Source organism: Zootoca vivipara, chromosome 15 (genome assembly GCF_965207765.1).
Source record: "Zootoca vivipara chromosome 15, rZooViv2.hap1.1, whole genome shotgun sequence".
Lineage (NCBI taxonomy): Eukaryota > Metazoa > Chordata > Lepidosauria > Squamata > Lacertidae > Zootoca > Zootoca vivipara.
In genome coordinates this window covers 5,018,495-5,038,644 of record NC_142598.1, presented here as the reverse complement: position 1 = coordinate 5,038,644, position 20,150 = coordinate 5,018,495, and the positions used below count along the sequence as shown (strand labels likewise).

The following is a 20,150-nucleotide window of genomic DNA, read 5'->3' as shown; positions in this document are numbered from 1 at the left end:
TCATATCTGCTTGCCCTTGGTGGGAAAGGTTTCCCCCAGCTAAATGTCTTCCTGCCATTCACGGAGAGAAGATACATTAGTGTTTGTGATGTGTTTCTCAGGTCTGCCAGCTAAGTCAGGCACTGACCAAAGGTATCAGAAGGGCCATGGTCTGATGACCACACCACCACACATTGCCCCCCTGGGCATGGGTGCAGCCATGATTTATTTTAGGGGGGCAGAGGCTTTATGTTGGGAGGGGGCAGAACCGAGTTATATGCTATGCAACTGGTCAGTTAGTTAAGTATTTTTATTTATTTACTTGAATTGGGGGGGCAGGTGCCCCCTGGCTCTGCCCATGCCCCAGGGTAGCTATTTTAGGGTTTGGCAGGCAGCAGTGCTGCTTTTGAATGGAAGCAAAGCTCAGTTCCCATCTATGGTGGCTGTCGGCTGTCTTAATTTACCCCAAATGAAATCCCCAAGCCAGTTTATAGAGCTATAAAATCGATTTTTAAAAATCATCCTATAGAGTTATTAAATCTATAGTTATAAAATTTTAGATTTTATAGATCAATAGGGTGGGTAGGACTATAGATATATGAAATGAAATGGCTAGGGCATTGCATATGGGGGTAAATTAAGGTGGTGATTGGCTACCACAGAGGTTAACTCATTCAAAAGCTATCCCCCCTTAAAATGCTGCCAGTGGGAGCGGGCAGTAGGTGGAGGGGAGCGGTGTTTCTCCTGGTGCCACTGTGGTGAGAGCATAAGGGGGGGACGGACGGACTGCAGGATCATGGCTGGGTTCCGATCTGTGGTATCCTGCCAGGCAGCCACTGAAGTCTTCTGAAAGTCAGCCTATCCAGTGACTTTCTGCGATTCCAGCTGAGATTGCCTAGCTTTCCATGATGATGCCTGAATCGTAGCTGTATGGATGGTGCCTGAATCGTAGCTGTATGGATGGTGGATGTCTGCCAAGTTAATGTTTCCACAAGCGTGGAAACCCCCGAGTTTCAAACGCCGTCCAGTGGCATTTGGCAACAAGCATCGGAGGAAGACCAGCAACACATCGCCTTGTGTTTAGATGGCGTCCAGGAACATAGTGCTGCTTTCGGGCGGAAGGTGAATGCGCCGCCGGCTGGGCTCGAAGCGGCTCTGCTCTCGGATTCTGCCTTTGTTGACAAAGGAGAGGCGCGATCGCGGGCTCCGCGCTCGGCTCCTTCCGCCTGCCCGCCTGCCATTTCCTCCGCTCATCGATAGCTCGGCGATTGGCCTCGTGACTGCCTGCCGCTTGGTGATGGCGACTCCGAGGGCGGAGGCACGTGGCCTCTTCCGAAAAGGGGTCGAGGCTGTCCTGGGCAGCTGGCCTGCTCTGCAGGTAGGATTCATTCACCACAGGCAGGAAGCAGGGCGGGGAGAGGAGCGGGAGCCGGAGGCTGTCAGCAAAAGGCAGCAAAAGAGCCTGCGGGGAGGGCGAGCATGTGCAAAGTGCATTTCCTTCATGTTGCCGCAGGTTCAAAGAATGCGGAGTTGGCTTAAGAACATAAGGAGGGCCCCCCTGGATCAGGCGGGTGGCGCATCTCGTCCAGCATCCTGTTCTCATACAAGCAGGACATGAGCAAACCAATAAACCCTCTCTCTTGCACTTCCAGCACGTGGCATTCAGATGCATACCGCTTCCTTCAGGGGAGGCAGAACAAAGCTGTCTTGGCTCATAGCCATCGATAGCTCTCTGCTCTACGGATTTGTCTCATCCTCTTTTAAATCCATCCCAATTGTTGGCCATCACTGACTCGTGGTGTTTCCCATGAGCTCAGATAATAGTAGAAAGGCGAAATGTGCTTTTAAAGCAAGGTGTGAGGCGGATGGAAGCGGTCTTAATAGTTTACTAAAAAAATTCCTTCCAGTAGCACCTTAGAGACCAACTAAGTTTGTCATCGGTATGAGCTTTCGTGTGCATGCATCTGAAGAAGTGTGCATGCACATGAAAGCTCATACCGATGACAAACTTAGTTGGTCTCTAAGGTGCTACTGGAAGGAATTTTTTTGTTTTGTTTCGACTACGCCAGACCAACACGGCTACCTACCTGTAGCTCCATACTTTATTGGTTGCTGGTGTGTAGGGTTGCCACCTTTGTTCTGGCAAAATACAGGCCAGGACTTAATGGGTAAAAACGCACTGAGGCTGTAAATGTGTCTTCTCTGCTGCTACTTATGTCGTACACATGTGAATACTGGTAACTTTTCTGTGCAACCATGACATCATTTTAAGCATTACTTTTTAACTGTATTATATTAGCTCCAAATATAATTTGAGTTTGATCAAACTGTGGGAGGCAGTGCAAGACAGGAGTGCCTGGCGTGCTATGGTCCATGGGGTCACGAAGAGTCGGACACGACTAAACAACAATAATATTAGCTCTGGAAAATGTTTAAGTTGGCATTGGAAATTTTTATGATGCCTATTGTGATCTAATTTGACCTATTTATTTTACTTTTATTTAACAAACAAAGCTAAAAACTTTGAAACTGCCGAGCTTGCCCATTACCATACAGTGGTACCTTGGTTTAAGAACAGTCCTGTTTACAAACGATTCTGTTTACGAACTCCGCAAAACCCGGAAGTAGTGTCCCGGTTTGCAAACCTTACCTCGGTCTAAGAACAGAATCTGAATGCTGGAAGGGCACCAGCGGCAGGAGGCCTCATGAGGAAAAGCATGCCTTGGTTTAAGAACGGACTTCAGGAACAGGTTAAGTTTGTAAACTGAGGTACCACTGTATTTGCAACTGGCATTCATTCATTATTACTAATGACCATAGGAAACTGAAAGATATCCATAGAAAAATTTGGAACTTGAAAATTTTCCTCCTCACATCACTGTTTCTAAGCATGATCCCCGTTCTGTATGTGTCCAGAACAAGAATGGAAGAAATTGAAACGAATAAACCAATCTGTAAAAGTTTTAATATGGCATACAAATATACCTCCTGAATAAGTATAATTTTCAGAACTTTGAACTCTGTGCCTATCCACCAAGGGGTTCAATATGGTACCTACATGCACAACTGGTGTTGCCAATTAATAGCTACAGTTGGTTAGCATGCTCTGCTGTTGAAGAAGAACTCCGTTACACAACTATTTGCACCTGATATACATCCTGGAAAAATTAATACAGGTGGAAACTATGGCTATAATCCAAAGAACACTCACCTAGGCATAAGCACTGTGCAACTGACATTTGAGTAAACATGCCAGACAAAAGGCAGCAACATATTTAAGCAGTGCAGTTAACCTGTAGAATTAGCTTCCCCAAGATGTAGTGATGGCTACCAACTTACAGATTGCTTTGAAAGGGATTAGACTATTGATGGAGGGTAAGGCTATCAATGACTCCTAGCCGTCATGGCTGCATGCTGTCTCTGGAATCAGGCAGCCTGCCTTTCTGAACACCAGCTGTCAGGAAACAGCAGTGGGAAAGTGCTATTGCCCTTCTCTCCTGCCTGTGGGCTTCTGGTTGGGCACTGTAGGAAACTGGATCCTGGACTAGGGAGGCCTTAGGCCTGATGTTCTCAATGTTGCATGACTTTGAAAAAACCAAAAGATTTTGAATGGTTGCTAAAATTAATGGACTAGCTGAGATGACAAAATTGACATGTTTAATCAGAGAAAAGTCATTGTTAATGAAGATTTGAAACCTCTCATGGGTTTGAGTGAAAAAGAAAAAGAAATAATGACATTTGGATTTGAGGATTGAAGGTTATGATTACTAGAAAGTCGCTTTATTAGGTGTTAAAAAAAGTGAATAAAGTGAATGTTTGTATATAGCGGTCAGATAAAGAATCAGAAATTCTTTAGCATCTTAATTTCTCTCTCAAATCTTTTTCTCTTCATTTTTTCCCTACCTCTTTCTCTTTTTTGCTTTTATATTAATGTTTTAGTTTGGACAAAAATGATATTTGATAATAATCTTTGTATTTTTCTTTATAAGCCCCATTAAAATTTATTTTAAAAAAGAACCAGGAGATTTGAAATAACCAGGGGTGACAATGTAGTTCACTTCTTTATTTTTAGTTATTATACAGAGCTCTTCATCTGCAGTTTGAAGTGGTACAAAGGTACTAACAGGAAACTGGAAAGCTGTGTCACTGTACATGTGGGCTGTCACTCATGCCCCCTCCTTTGTGCTTTTGTTGTTGTTTAGTCGTTTAGTCGTGTCCGACTCTTCGTGACCCCATGGACCAGAGCACGCCAGGCACTCCTGTCTTCCACTGCCTCCCGCAGTTTGGTCAGACCTTTGTGCTTTAGGCAGACTCACATTTATGTTTCTCCTTCATCTTAAATGAAAAAATGAAGGTTCCAAGGATTGTTGGAGGTGGTGTTGTTGATGTCACTGACGCTACCCAGTAGATGCCCTGCCCATCATAGCCATAACACATCTGTGACAAAGGGAGGAAGTGGCTTTCCCCCAATTCATCTTCTGAAACACAACTGAAAACCCCCCAAAACTGTTTTGTTACATTCTTGTAGTGCAAACCAGGACTGAAAACGTGGGTGGTATCAGCTAAGTCATATGTAGAGTTGGCCCATTATAATCCACGGAGTTAGGTTACTTAAGTCATTTGATTTTCAGTGGATCTACTCTGACTATATTAACATTGGATATCACTTTGTGTGAAGATAGTATTAAACCAGCCCCAGCACTCTTGAAATCTCCGTTTTCACTCCAAGCAACCTCCACTCATTTGTTTGGAGTTTGCTTCCTGCAGAACTGCCTAACTACTCACTTTTATGAACGTAGCTTTGTCTTCTCATGCAGGTCGCAGTTGAAAATGGCTTTGGAGGGGCCTACAGCCAAGAGAAAGCTGAATGGATGGTGGAGGCTGTGGAGCAATACTTTCAAAGCAATGGTGAGGTACCTAAACAAGATAATGTTCTGTTGAACTAGATAGCAGACTCCATGGAAGATAAAACTATTATACATGCTCATAGCTGTTAACGAAACGTCTCAAAGCAACTTAATATTAAATTACAGGGCAACTTATCAAACATGTAAAATCGACAACAGAAAATAATAAAAATAAAAGTATTCATCTGTGAACATCAGTAACAGGACAAATACTAACCCAGTCCACTAAAAGGCAGAACATCAAACAGGAGACCTGCAGGCTTTGGGTCTGCCCTCTGTTTGGCACAACATGGTGGGTGCCTAATTTAATTTAGGGGTGGGGTGGGCAGCTCAAGTCAAGCTGCTCTCACAGTTACCTAGAAGTAGCAGCCAGAGAGGTGCTTGCAGCAACGAGCAGAGCATCTTGCTCATTCAGTGCTCTAAGTCAGGGTCCTCCTCACTGTCACAGTGAACATTGGCAAGTCAAGAAACCCCCTCTGAATGTTCTAAAATGGAATGGAGACAAAACAAATATGGTAGAATCGTTTTATTACAATTCTGAAAAGCTCAGCCATGTACAGAAGTGTCACTCAGCTAATCACAACTGTTTTGGAGACCAGGAGAGACATGTGGTTTAACATGTTGTCTGAGGTCAAGAGTTCCTGTCTTGTGCGTCCAGCTCTGGCAAGAGAGTTAGGTTGAATGATTACAGCTGGGGGCTTTGGGGTTCAGTTGGGCAGGGTACTATCTGTGAGCCTGAATCCCCACCTTTATGGTTGGGATGGAGGAACCTGCGCACACACATACACACACACCCATCCGATGTTGTTGGACTTGCAACTCCCACCATCCCCAGCTAGCAAGACCAGTGGTCAAGAATGATGGAAGCTGCAGTGCAGCAACATCTGAGAGCGCCAAAGGGTCCCCATGCCTGTTTTCCGGCATCTCTTACGGAGTTCCTGGCCACTTGAATCACTGAATTCTTCCCTCTTTTCTACACAGACTTTTAACTCCTTGTCTACCTTTCTTCTCTGTAGCTGACTTGGAGCTGGAGGAGATAGAAGATTTCCTTGCTGAGTTGATGAACAATGAATTTGACACTATGATAGAAGATGGAAGCTTAGCTCAGGTATATACAAGGCCCTCTTTTCCCTACACCTGGGTTCCAAGTCCTTGGTGTCACACACACACACACACACACACACACACACACACACACACACTGTTGGGATGGAAGCATCTAGTGCTCCAAGGGACTGTATATGGTAGGTCTTTCCAGGCTGTGTCACATTTGCTTCCTTCCTGCAAATCTGCACTGGCTGGTTTTCCCACTGAGGATGAGCATCATCTCTTGTCTTAGATCTCCTGTCTCCCTTAGAAGAGTGCAGTGGTATTTCTTAGGACTTGTTTCTCACAAACAGCAGGTGAGAAAAACTAGCCTGTACCACTTCAAACTGCAAATAAGGGCTCATGTGACTGAAAGTTGCTTGGTGTAAAAAGAAAAAAAGTACACTTCCAAAATTGTCATGTTGGGGAGAAAGCTACACTCGAACTTTTCTCCCTTGCATCTAGTTTGTACATCTAGATTTATTTATTTTTAAGGTACAGAGAAGCATTCAGTCGTATGAACAATCCCCTCTTTACAGTCTGAAGCAGATTGACTTTGTCTGCTGGTTGTGAAGCTTTGATGTAAGAAATCATAGAATCATAGAATTGGAAGAGACCACAAGGGCCATCCAGTCCAACCCCCTGCCAAGCAGGAAACACCATCAAAGCATTCTTGACATATGCCTGTCAAGCCTCTGCTTAAAGACCTCCAAGGAAGGAGACTCCACCACACTCCTTGGTAGCAAATTCCACTGCTTTCCTCTAGACTGAAATGGGACTCAGCACCTTCTTCTCATTCTGTACTTTGCCAGAGCCAGTCTCAGGTGTGCCCAGTTTACCATGCTTCAGTATTTGTTGACACCTCAAGTGGGGTTGGCTTTCGACAGTCTAGCAGACTGGTCTGCAAGTCACCAGGGCACGTGGTAGGTCATGAACGGCTTGCTTTCTCCTTCCTGATGACTGGATGCTTCTAAAAATCATAGGTCTGAAAGAAGGCCAGAAAGTCACCAAGTCCAAATGCAGGGCAGGACAGACCATGTCAGTGTCCCACAAATGAACCTACACAATCCATTGCATGAAGTGTCACAACTGGAGAGCAAAAGCAAGCCAAGGATGTGAATCACAAATAAAGCACCAGGATTGCTACCCCAGTCCCCTCAATATGAAGGAAAACCCATGGGGTTGGAATGTTAGCTTATTATAAGGCAGACCCCAAACTGCAGCCTTGAGATGAATTCTGCTAGTTCACAGCAAGCTGATTTTTTTTTAAAAAAAATGCACTTGACACTTTGCCTTTACAAAGCCTTTCTGCAAATACGAGTAGAACTTTCTTTTATTAACCCTCAAAATCTCAGCCCTCATATAGATGCCTCTGATGCAGTGCAGGAAGCTGAATTTTGGACCTGGCAGCACAAACACATCAAACTAGTTATTCCTTTTTTTGTTTTTGGATAGATTCTTCAGCCCTTATAAAGGGTTGCTTTCTTGGTCCACACCAGCTATATCCCATTTCTCCCTCATTCGTGTAATCCAGCCAGGACCTCCTAGACATCTTAATGCCTCTTTCCTCCCTGATCTGACTGCCATTTACCACTATGGGGCACCCTTGCACTGTACATTGAGGCACTGCAGCTACAGAACAGTGGAGAAGGAAAAATGTCAGATGAAGTTGCCTTCCAAATCTGGGGAGCCAAATTTTTCCAAATGCTGCTTCTCACCTTTGCACTGCAGAGGGTAGTATAACAGAGAAAAGGCAGGTTTTTGTCAGTTTTCTGCAAGGCAAGGAATCCTATCTTAAAACTGGTAGCTAGAACAATCACTCACACAAAACTACTCTTGCTTTTTGATTAGGATCAGTTTATGCAGTCAACTGAAAGTTAGCACAGCCTAGCAGTAAACTAGAGCCTTAGGGAGACTTATTTACTGGGTGACCTTAGGCCAATCACTGCCTCTTGGCCTAGGCATTCCCAGAAGATTAATGTGGAGATAAAATTAGGAGGAGGGAGGGAGGGAACCTCGTATGTTACTCTGAATTTCTTGGAGGAAGGGTGGCATAAAAACATAACACCCACCATTGTTGATATTTCATCACATATCTAAGAGACTGAATTTCATATTGTTCCTCTGTTTCTGAATAGCTACTAAACTGCCATTGCCTTAAAAGCTATTTCAACCGATCTGCCCTCTGGAAAACCAAGACTGCCCTCTTGCCAGATTTCCAGGCCACGACACTGGAGAGATGCTTATATCAAGACGCTGTAGTTCAGACACTACTTCCTAGAATGCTCTCTGTCTGAATGTCAGGCAGCAGCTGGTTGCACCCATTTAGGACCAATTCCTTTATGGCACCCTCATTTAGAAAATGGAAGGGTTACCAAAGAAGAGAGAGAAATGTGTGAATTACTCATAAACCAATCTCAACCTACCCTGTTGCTTGGCTTGGTGGGAGGTCTAGCTTCCCAAGCTGGAAAAAAATTGGCAGACACTTCTCCCAGCGAGAAAAGTCGGGAGGAGGGGGGGGGGCTTTTAAGGCAATGTCTCTTTTCTCATTAGGACGGGTGCATGTCAAGGCCTTGTGACTTGCACCCTGTAGCCACTTCTGACCCTGGCTCAGCCCTCTTCGAGTGTGCTTGCAGATGGAAAGAACTCTTCCCCAATATAAATGGCATTCTTTTTCCTGTATCTTGCTGCTATTTCTATTAGTATGAATAGAAGTATAATGAGATGGCTGCCAACTTCAGCAGTAAACACGCAGATATGCTGAGAACAGGAACCTCTGGCTTCCGTTCTCTGCTCTAGGAGCTGTGTGTGTGGCCTGATGGAAGATGCAGTTCTAGTGCCAGCTCTGGAGGAGGAGGCATTGCTGCAGTGGTTAGCCCTGTGGAAGTTCTTGCTCTGGTCACTGAAAGAGACTCGATCCTCTTCCCGCACTGTAGGTAAGCCAGCAATTGCGCCTGTTCTTTGGTCAGTGCCAGCAGGGAGAGGGAGCAGCAGTGCATGAAGCCATTGTCCGGCTGGCTCAGAAGAAGCAAGAGGCAAAGGTGGCAGCGGCAAAATCAAAGCCAGCAGAGGAAAGCAGCAGCGAGGAGGAACAGGGGACCGAGGAAGAGGTATGGCAAATAAACTGCACTGAACATGAAAATAGCCAGCCAGCCAGCCTGTCACTTGTTTTGCACAATCTCTGATCTGCTGGCTTTATTCAGAACCAGATTTCAAGTTTCTTCATAACTCAGTAGGCTGACACAAGGATGGAGGGAAGGAGGGAAACATGGCTGAATGCCATGAAGGAAGGAGAAATAACAGTTATGGTGCATAACCAAGGTCCAGGTGACTGGAGCCATTTGCTCCAGTCTAAACTTGTCAGATGATGAGGTTAAGGAACCATGGCTCCTTGGACTTGCCCAGAGACAGGCTTCTGTGAAGCACGCTCCCTTGTATATCCTACAGACTACTGCCTTTGTATTTTTTCAAACAGTGAAGGCTACAAACTGGGTTTTGGCCCAGAAAGTTAAAAACAGAAATTACGTGAACCAGAAAACAGCAATTAAATCCAGTCACTGGTAACATTGTCTCATTTTCTCCCCCTACCCAGGCTATGGACTGTAGTGCTGCTCCCAGCATGAATGGACCACAGCCCAGCCCACCTCCTTCTTCCAGTGCAGATCCTGAAGATGGCTGGACCTTGGTGAGGAAGAAAAAGAAATGAAGAACAAGGGACAGGCACCACGACTGCAGGAGTTCTGGTTGAGCTGGTGCGGCAGGGACACGGCTGGGGAAATGGGACTGTGTGATTCCCCTCACCCCCAGCTGCAAGGGACTAATATTTATTTTTAAAGCATCAAAAGGAGCAACTTGGATGACAAGAGATGTTTTTGGTGTGAGGCTTCTGCACAGGCCTAAGTATATTGTGCGGACACAGCTACTTGGTCCCTCTGCTCCTCACTTGGTAGAGGCTCTCCTGCGCTGAAGGGGATGCAGGTTCAGCAGCACAAAGGGCTGAGGATCCTTGAAGTGATTTTCTTTTCAATGCACGGGAGGCCATCTTCCACCTCCGCCACCTCCTTGTGCTTAAAAATGGCTGTTTTAGCAGCAGGGTGGGATTCTTTTGCAAGGAAATATCTTCCTCCATGGCAAGGCACTGATTTCAACAATCTCCATTGCCTCCTCTTCAACTCCCAGAAGACTAAATCTGGCCAATATATCCCCCCCCCTCAACCCCATCCCAAAGGGAAAGATTGCATTCTAGACATTATTGAAACAGACAGATACAGCATAACAGAAAAACAAAATTCTGTATTTAAAAAAAAAAGACGACAATGGAAAACCAAATACAATAATGAAACTAGAAAGTAACATGGACAATACACAAATCCTTGTTTGTGGGACAGGGCACTTCTCTCAATAGAAGCCCCCTTCCCTATCCTCTGTAGTGGCCAGCCACTGTACATGAGCGACAATAAAATATTATTTTGGTAAGATTTTGTATATCCCTTAATACTGACTTTTTTTAATATAAAAGTTACATGCACTAGCTCTACACCACAATGGGGGTGGGGGTGGGAAGAGGATGGCAAAGAATTGGGACAGGCACCCACCAGGAGCCTCTCATAAAACAGGGCAACCAAGTTGGGTGTTGCTTTTTAGAACACCCACCCCCAACCTGCTCACATGTAAATTAGAATAGTAGAAGCAAGCGGACGGGGAGAGAAATGTTGGAGGGATCGTAGGAAGCTCCTGTGACAGTCCGATATAGGATTGGGACAGAACGGAGGGACACCGACTCATGTTTAAGTGCATTGCAGAAGGGAAGCGACTGCATTTGAGAAAAGGCTGTGCGAGAGAGGTTTCTCCCCCCCCATTGTAATGACCCCCTTTCTCGTCAAAAATCCGCTAGGAGTATCTGCTGCACAAGCACCCTATTTTATATGGCATGGGGCTTGTCTGCTCAAAGGTGGTTGTGACCTCATCTTATTTTTTAAGTTTTATCAGTGGCTTTATATTAGCTAGGGTAGGTAAATGGCATTTCCATGAATCACTCAGAACAGCAGGTGCAAAGAACAGGAGAATGGCTATTGCTGTCATACCCTGCTGGTGAGGAGCTCAAGAGGCAGATTAATGTATTGGTAGATACACCTTGTTTTGATTGAGCAAGGCAGTTCTTGACATCAATTCTAAAATGAATGCAACTTGGGGGTGCATAAAATCGGGGCTTAAAATTGTAAACTGGTCATTTGCACCTTTTTTTCTACCTTAATAGATTTCACCCAGAAAGGATTAACCCATCCTGAATTGGGAGGAGGTGGGTGGTATTCTGGCTGGCGTTTTGCTGACAATATCAGGCAGGCACCACAAAAAACCCACAACTTTGTGCAAAATTAACTGGTAGCCATCCAGGCTCTTGGGTAACGTCTTGTCTGTGTTCAGATTCAGCTTGCGGAGTCTCATTCTGGTGCCCACCTATCCTAAAAATGTGAAGGCCAGAAAAATAGTAAATTCAGGGAATACGACATTTGCAGATACTAAGGGGGGGATCCTGCATCCAGGGTTTTTTGTTTGTAGAAAACCAAGGTTGCAAACCTATCCAAACCAAACTCAGTGGCATAGGATTCCACACTGCATGGCATTTATACTTTTGAAGCGCCAATTACCTAGGAGTAGGCTCTATTCATTGGTGTGGGTTTAAAAATCCACAGGATTGCTCTTAAGTTCCATTAAGATGCCAAATAGTACAATCTTATATGCTAAAGAAGTTGTAAATTAGGCACATCATGTTGTTGAAAAAGTAAAATAATTTTAGTTTTGACAAATATATTCTTGCGCAGAAGCTTGTAAGATGTGGGCTGGATGAGGTAACTGGTTAGCTGGGTTTGTAGCTGGCTGAATGACCGAACCCAAAGAGGGCTCGCTAATACAGTGATACCTCACTAGACGAATGCCTCACAAGACGAAAAACTCACAAAACGCTTTCGTTTTGCGATTTCAATGGAGACTCGCAAGACGAAGTTTCCTATGGTGCGCTTCGCAAGACATTTTTTTCCCGTCCCATAGGGTGCCTCGCAAGATGAAAAATTTTGTTTGTCTTGTGAGTCACCCTATGGGAAACCGCACTTCAATGCGTTCCTATGGGAGCCGCTTCGCAAAACGAATTTTTCGCTATACGAAGTGATTCGCGGGACGAAGTAAATTCCTCTTGCGAGGCACCACTGTAGTCTCTCATCACCCTGGAAAAAATGGCAAGTAAGATGCTGCAGGGTCCTGTCTTCAGCCTGTTGTTGCTCAACATCTTTATAAATGACTTGGATGAAGGAATTGAGGGGATGCTTGTCAAATTTGCAGATGACGCCCAACGGAGATGGATAGCCAGTGCTGCTGAAGCCAAGATTGGGATTCAATATTACCTCAACAAATTGGAGAAGTGGGCCCGAGCTAACAAAATGATTTTCAATAGGGACACATTCAAGGTTCTATTCCCTTAGGCAGGAATAACCAGCTGAACAACTATAAGATGGGGGCGGGGCGGACACCCAGCTTGCCAGCAATACATGTGAAAAGTATCTAGGGGTCTTACTAGACCACAAGCTGAACGTGATGCACCAGCAAAAAAAAAGCTCATGCTATTCTAGGCAGCATCAACAGAAGTATAGTGTTCTGATCAAGGGAAGTAATAATTCTGCTCTATTCTGCCTTGGTCAGACTACACTTGGAATCCTGTGTTGTTCTGGGCACCACTGTTTAATAAGGCTATTGACAAGCTGGAACGTGAGCAGAGAAGGGCAACCAAGCCTTATGAATAACAGTTGTGAGTCGAGTATGTTTAGCCTGGAAAAGAGGAGGCTGAGAGGAGATATGATAGGCATCTTCAAATATCTAAAGGGCTGTCACATGGAAGATGGAGCAAGCTTTCTTTCTCCTGCTCTGGAGGGTGGGACCCAAACTAATGGCTTCAAGTTACAAGGAAGTTTATTCCAACTAAGCATCAGCAAAAAATTTCTGGTTGTAAGAGTTGTTTGGCAGTGGAATGGACTTCACTGGAGGTTTTTAGTAGAGGTTGGATGCATAGAGATTCCTGCATTTTAGGCGGTTGGACTAGATGACCCTTGGGGTCCCTCCCAACTTTATAATTATATGATAACCATAACCTGTTTTTAGGCATACATTTCCTTTTCAGGGGGTAACCCTTTGACAGGCTGCTCTCACCATGCCATAAGTTTTTGCTGCTCACTTAGAAAAATCAACTGTAGATTACATTTTTCCAGGTACTGTATATTTTACATGATCAATTTTCGGCAGCTTATTTCTGTCAAACCCCCCACCACCACCTTTTTATTGTTGGATTTATCTTGACTTCTACATGATTTTATTGCATTCTTTCACGTGTTGAAAGTACCTTGGAGCATATTTGCAATGTGTAAAATTTCAAGCACATTGAAACTGGAAGAGCAATTATTACAAAGATGTCATCTGTAGCCTTGTGCAGCCCCACCCACCTTAGCAGGGCTTGCACAGGAGAGCTCTCGTGTGGGCTGTGCCTTTGGAACCCTTGGCAGAGGCAGGAAGATTGGATGGTGGCAGGCGGCAGGCACCACGGTCCAATTGCTGGGAGGGAGGGGCTGCCTTATCAGTAAGAGGGGACCCTGCATGCTATAGCAAGGACAAGGACCCTGGCTCATTCTTCTTCTAACTAGCTCTCATGTCCCAGCTTGCTTGTTCAAAGCTTGTTTTGTTCAAGGAGGTGGGGTGGGAGAGAGAGAGAGAGAGAGAGAGAGAGAGAGACTTCAAGTCGTCATAATCCATCTGCTAAGGCAGCCTCAAATCAGCCTTTCCAGGTCCAAAAACGGTCAGTATTGTGTGAGGAAACATCACAAGACAAAACGCCACCTAGTCTCACACAAATACAGGGAGGAGGGTAACAAGCAAGGGAAATAAATGCTCAAGAGAGGAAAACTCCCATGCCCCTGTTTGTGTTCCACTGAAAGAATTGTTTCAACACTCTTCCCTATCCTGCCCCAATTTCCCCAAAACCACTGCAGAAGACATATGTTCAGTAAGTGCTAAGTAAGCAGTGGAGACTGAAAAAACAGATCTTGGTTTAAGATGCAAAGAAGGGGGGGAAGCACGTGTTGGAAGGAAGACATCCACCCGCTCGGATCCATTTCTTCCTGCATAGAGGATGGGACGAAAGGAAGAAAGTGGAGGTGCTCCGATTACTATGTGCTAGGAGCAGGAACTGGCCTGGAGCAAACGTTAGGACGTGTGACGTGCATCGCCTCTGCAGCTTTGGGTGGCTGGGAATGCTGCCATCACAGAGCGGCAGGGGCAGGGTGGCTGCGTTGATGCGGACCAAAAGGAAGGGGAGAAAGTGCCAGAGAGAGAGGGAGAAAGGAACGTTCAAGTATACTGGTCAGAGAACGGTGAGCAAGTTCCCAAAGTAGGCAGAATCCGCAATTCCCAGCTGCCCAGCCCTCTGCCTCTAGGTTCTCTCCACCTCCGTATCCTCATCTGCCTCCTGGATGGAGGGCGGCCCTCTGCCTTCTTCTCCGCGGCCTGCCCTGCTCAGCACCTCCATCCACCGCTGCCGCAGCTCTTCAGTCTCGGGGCTGAAATACCAGCACAGGTGGCTCTGGCTGATCCGGAAGGCGTGACGTCGGTCCACCCGCTCGCCGGGTTCAGGCAGGCTCACTTCGAAACCGATCAGAGGCATCGAGCGCTGGGCCTTGACATCCTGCAGGACAGGCAGGGAGAGAGGTCAGAAGGCCACAAACATGGCCAGGCTGTCAACTGCCAGCCTAGCACAGCATTCTGCCTTCCCAACACCAGGCCGAAGCGTGCCTTGAAGTCAGGCCAGGGGAACCACGCAAGGGATGTACTGCAGCTCTCCCATCTCTGCTGACCACTGGGCCATGCTGGCTGGGGCTGGTGGGAGCTGGATCCCTGCAACCTCTGGAGGGCCATGCAGAATCAGAAGAATCTTTATTTGCATCGGCCACTAGCCATAGCAATAAAATAAAATGTACTGAAGATAGAGGTAAAAACTTAACTACACAAAATACATTCTGCAGGTTTATATCAATAATCTAATAAAAGGTAAAGGTAAAGGGACCCCTGTTCATTAGGTCCAGTCGTGACCGACTTTGGGGTTGCGGCGCTCATCTCGCATTATTGGCCGGGGGAGCCGGCGTATAGCTTCCAGGTCATGTGGCCAGCATGACAAAGCCGCTTCTGGCAAACCAGAGCAGCACACGGAAACGCCGTTTACCTTCCCGCTGTAGCGGTTCCTATTTATCTACTTGCACTTTGACGTGTTTTCGGACTGCTAGGTTGGCAGGAGCTGAGACCAAGCAACGGGAGCTCACCCCGTCACAGGGATTCGAACCGCCGACCTTCTGATCAGCAAGCCCTAGGCTCAGTGGTTTAACCCACAGCACCACCTGGGTCCCTCTAATCTAATAATAGATCTTATTCTAATTGCCCCTGCTAATTTTTTGTGTGTGTGCACTTGGTTATCTTGATGCACCATGCAGCTTCCCCACCCCTACTTCAAAGGTAATCTGTGGCCTTGGCCTCTCCTTTGAATAATATGTTGGGCAAGAAGCAGCATGCAAGAGAACCAAGTGCCGTTGCCATACCTGTGGGGCTCCATAGATGTACAGCACCAGGGGTTCGTTTTCGGGGACGACAAACCAGCCTTTGTGCCAGGCCTTCCCTCCTTTTTCCATGTAGTGCAAGAAGCTGCAGATCACACTGTTCTCTGCCACCACGGAAGCCTGTTTCTGCAGAGGGGCCAGAAAAGTGTCCTTATGAGATCCACACATTCCTAACCACCAACAGCCAGCAGCCCGTCAGCACAGAGCATCACTTTGCAATTCCGAGAGATGGAAAGGGATCTCTGGAAACATCCAGTCCAGTCCCCACCCCAAAGCAGGAATTGCACTACCATTTATTCACTTATTTCATAAAAATTATGCACCGTTGACTAAAAAACAACCTCCTCTAAGTGGCTTTACAGCATCTCCCAGCTGCTCCTGTGTGTTGATCACTGAGTAACGGGAGGTCAGTGGAAATTACGGTATTTTTAAAATACAGATATTTTTTTTAAAAAAAAAGTCTGATGCAGGCAAGAGGCACACTTTGAGTAGCTCTGCAAATATGAAAGCAGCTTAGAAATTTGCACCAGTAGGTGAACCACGGTTGACTCATTTGCCACAAGCTCCATTCTGTAGTAGTAGAGGAGGTGGAGGAGTAAAAGAATATTTAAAACAATCCCATATGTGTAAGATTAAGGGCAAAGGAAGGTGAAGGTGGCGAGGGACTGTTAGGGAAGGCTGTGACCAGAATGGGCTGAGTGAGATGCAGGAACTCAGCCCCCCTCCCTTGCCCCCAGAGTGTTTTAGGGGGAGCCTGCTGCCTTGTGTAACACACCAGAGAGAAACAAAGAGAAGGAGGAGGGCAGGAAATGCTGTATGAATAATCCTGGCTCCTCAGCATGGACAGTCTGCAATTTCTGCTCCTGCACTAGGTTTGAGTGCAGTTTTATTTTGCAAGCCACTCTGAGAGCCTCCCAGGGCCGCAAAACACGGAGCTTCAACCATATGCCATGAAAGCCTTGAGAATCTGCTCTGGATTTCAACTGGTGGATCAGTAGCCGGTACCGGGATCTAAGGTGGGTCTCAACAGCACCTCTATCACCACTGCAAAAAGTGAGTGTTTGCGTTGAACGTGCAGTAAAGTTGGAAGACTGCTCTCCAGAGCAAGTGATCAGTATAACTATTGGGTTGTTGTTTTTGATTTTATTATGTATTTTGTAGTTTTATATCTTGATTTTATTCTGCAAACCACCCTGAGACCCCTGTGTATAGGGCAGTATATAAATTCAAATGGTGATGATGATAATAAACCCAGGTAATTAGACATGTAGGATAATGAGCAGGACACAGGGAAGGACAGAGAGCTGCAAGGAAAGCCTCTCCTAGAGTTTTCATACTTTCAGAAAACTCTTTTTAAAAAGAAATTAATGAACGTAAGTTAGTCAAGTCCATTAACTTGAGTGGGCCTACTCGGAGTGAAAAAAGTGCTAAATACCACCGTAGATTTTTAAAAGTTGCATTACCTGCAACTTTAGCACACACTTTCTTTGCATGGAGGAGGTCCCAGGTGTGTCCCTCAGTCCCTCCTGAGCTAAAGCATCTCAGACTGCAGGGCTGGAAGAAAACTCAGCTCAAGATCTCCTGAGACAACAGGAGATCTGATTCAGTTATAAGACAACTCCATATACTCAACCAAGAGGAGTAGACACTTTAAAACAGCATGGTTTCCTAAGAATCTGATCGCTATGCTGGAAGGTAAGATGATCAGGAAGGTGAACTCATACCTGCCAAGTTGCTGTCGGAGAAATAAGGGACCAGGCAGAAGTAGCAGACCGGAAGTAGCGCTGCTGCCATTTTGGAACTGGGCGGAGCATGCTCAGAATTGACTTTTGATGCTGCTTTGCCCAGTTCCGAAATGGCCGTCGCGCCAGAAGTCGCACTGCAGCCATTTTGGAACTGGGCAGAGCAGCATCAAAAGTCGCTTCTGAGCATGCTCCGCCCAGTTCCAAAATGGCCACCGCGCCAGAATAAACCAGGGGAAAAAAAATCCGTTTTTTCAGCTAGGAACAGCTGGAAAAACTGGGATTTCCCGGGGAATACGGGAGACTTGGCAGCTATGGGTGAACTCTACAATCAATATTACATGATGTGGCTTTTTCGCACTTCCACAAACCTGGCATTGCGTTTGTGGAAAGGAAATGGAGATGGAGAAGAGAAGAGAAGCAGGCAGGTTTGTCTCCCATTTTGGGGTGCTGCATTCATAGAATCATAGAATTGCAGTGTGGGAAGAGACCCTTGCAGTTCCAAGGAGGTGACCCCAGGTGGGGGAATATTTGAGGAAGCACAAGAACAGATAAAATAGTCAAGACTGTGCACAAGAAACTGCAAGGGGCAGGCTAAGGCAAGGCTGAGCAGGGGGGGGGGGAGAATTCTCCAGGAAGTGTCCCATGGAAGGAAGTCAGTTAGTGCTCTGTGGCCAACAGGGCTTCCCATGGCCCAGAGAGCCAATCTCACCTCCAGAATGGACCTCCGGCGCTGAGGTGTGTTGGGATGTGGGGCAGGGCTGGCGGGGGAGCCCTGTAGCGTTGCGTAGCAGTCAGTGCAGACACGGTTGGGCCGGTTGTTGTCATAGACCAGGCGGGCCCGGAACTCAGAACATTTCCCACAGACAACCTGCAGCAAGTGGGCAAGAGGAGAGGAGCTGTCACTGGCTGCGGAGCCAGTTTATGCACCCGGCGGAATGGAGGGCTAGAAAGCTTTTCCAGGACAGGAGCTTCTCAGGTTGGCCGTGGAGAGTGGCTTGTCTGAATTTAAAACAAGTCCCTGCAGGCTAAAAGCCAGCGCGTTCAGGGAGAAGAGCTTAGCCTCTTAACCTTCATCCTGGAAACATTTTTTCTTAAGTACAAGATTCCCCATGCCCCAGTTGGGAAGCAGTTAAAAAGTAACACCCACAATAAGCAAACCTATGCCTCAGAAAGAACTTGGCCATCTGTGTTTCCTGAATGTGTAAACTAGCCGAGACAGAGTTTTCAGGGCTCTTGGGGGAGGGAGTTGGCATACAGAGAAGGGTCATACCCACGTGCCATCATACCACGTTAATTAACCTTCCCCATAAAAGAGTTTGTGTACATGTGTGCACCACCAACTCTGGCCATGCCCAGTGGCATGAGGAGCTGCCTCATGTGGCCCTTGGGGTTTCTCTGCCTCCAAACTCTTTCCAAATGCACCGAGACCTCGTGGCTAAAACAGCAGATGAGTCAGAGTGGGGGAAATTCCCTACAGGGAGGCAGCTTTTTAAAAAACAAAAACAGAAACAAATTCTACACCAGGGGTCCCCAGACTTACCCGGCTTTAGCGCGACGGGCCAGAGGGCGGGGGAGTGTGCGCCCATGCGCATGCGCACACAGACTTACTGGCGCGGTGGCACGCTTCCAGGTCAGAAAAAGCGCCCAAAATCATTTGTGCGCATGCGTATGGGCCTCCCCCGACCCGGAAGTGCACCGGAAATGACCTCTTCTGGGTCGGGAGAGGCCCATACGCATGCACACAAACGATTTTCGGCACTTTTTTCCGATTTGGAAGTGCGCCGCCGCGCTGCGCGCCGTAAGAGCGGGCGGCGGGGGTCGTCGCGGGCCAGATTGGGAGGCTAATTGGGCCACATCTGGCCCGCAGGCCGTAGTCTGGGGACCCCTGTTCTACACCCTGGAAAAAAGGTTACAGGGGAGACACCGGCATTTAGACCAGACTGGCTTATTATGGGTTGGGTACCTCGCCCTCCCTCCAAGGGGGCTGCTCTCAGTAAAAGTGGAAAGAAACAGGGGTGGCACTTGGGCGTGGGAAAGAGACGACCCCACTGCTGGAAAACACTCACATGGCCACAGGCCCGGCAATGGTGCCTCCGCTTGGTGAGGGCATTGAACGGCTCCTTGCACTGCATGCAGAGGGTTACCTCTTTTTCCCGGATTGGCGTGGGGGCCCGTCGCCCCAGCTCACACCCCTGTTGGGGGGGGGGGACAAAATGGAAGTTAATATGTTTGCCCCATGAAGCAAAGTCAAGTCATGCAAAATTAGAGAAAGCATGCTAGTGAGCAGAAATTATAGACAATACAGAATTCTGAGGTTTTTTTGTTGCAGGAATTGGGTTTATCTTTGCAGTAGTTCCCTCTCCCCTCCATTATCTCTCAACTGAACCACATCCAGTCACATATTAAAGCACACGTTCTCATCAAACTCTTGCAGAGAGGCACACACAAAGGTGGGACTTACAGGCGAATTGGGTGGCGTTTCATCCTCACTGACCAGCTGCTTGCATGTCTCCAGAGTCTGCTCATGTTTCTGAATTGTTGCCTGTATCGCCTGATGGTTTTAACAAGACAGTGTTAGTGGCCACAGGTAAACAGGCTTCTGAACTGGGAAGTAAAGCAGAACCCCAGCCTGCTTCAACGAGGAAAAGGACAAGACGGAAAGGACCAGCAGGCGTCCACACTTCTCTCCAATCCCGGTTTCAGTCTGGCGCGTACTGGTGGGCAGCTCAGGGAGGAAATAGCTACCCAAATCTCTGACAGAGCTATTTACTGTGGGCCTCTTATTTCCC

The 20,150-nt window shown here is 46.8% G+C and overlaps 2 protein-coding genes across 3 annotated transcripts in view; one reads left to right on the top strand and one right to left on the bottom strand.

Moving 5' to 3' along the window:
- The first annotated feature begins 1,263 nt into the window (after nucleotides 1–1,263).
- On the top strand, nucleotides 1,264–10,448 carry TSR2 (TSR2 ribosome maturation factor). The gene is made up of 5 exons (XM_035097098.3): nucleotides 1,264–1,357; nucleotides 4,797–4,887; nucleotides 5,903–5,994; nucleotides 8,909–9,082; nucleotides 9,565–10,448. Exons 1-5 carry the CDS (start codon nucleotides 1,277–1,279, stop codon nucleotides 9,676–9,678), a joined length of 552 nt encoding a protein of 183 aa, XP_034952989.3. The 5' UTR covers nucleotides 1,264–1,276; the 3' UTR covers nucleotides 9,679–10,448.
- FGD1 (FYVE, RhoGEF and PH domain containing 1) overlaps nucleotides 10,246–20,150 on the bottom strand; it is a 54,720-nt gene continuing 44,815 nt past the window's right edge. For both annotated transcript variants that reach the window (XM_035140955.3, XM_088658627.1), the window contains exons 14-18: nucleotides 19,823–19,912; nucleotides 19,428–19,553; nucleotides 18,071–18,229; nucleotides 15,599–15,742; nucleotides 10,246–14,694 (exon numbers count right to left, since the gene is read on the bottom strand). In XM_035140955.3, the coding sequence (XP_034996846.2) occupies nucleotides 14,443–14,694; nucleotides 15,599–15,742; nucleotides 18,071–18,229; nucleotides 19,428–19,553; nucleotides 19,823–19,912 (771 nt within the window). In that variant the 3' untranslated portion in view covers nucleotides 10,246–14,442. The remainder of the gene's footprint in view (nucleotides 14,695–15,598; nucleotides 15,743–18,070; nucleotides 18,230–19,427; nucleotides 19,554–19,822; nucleotides 19,913–20,150) is intronic.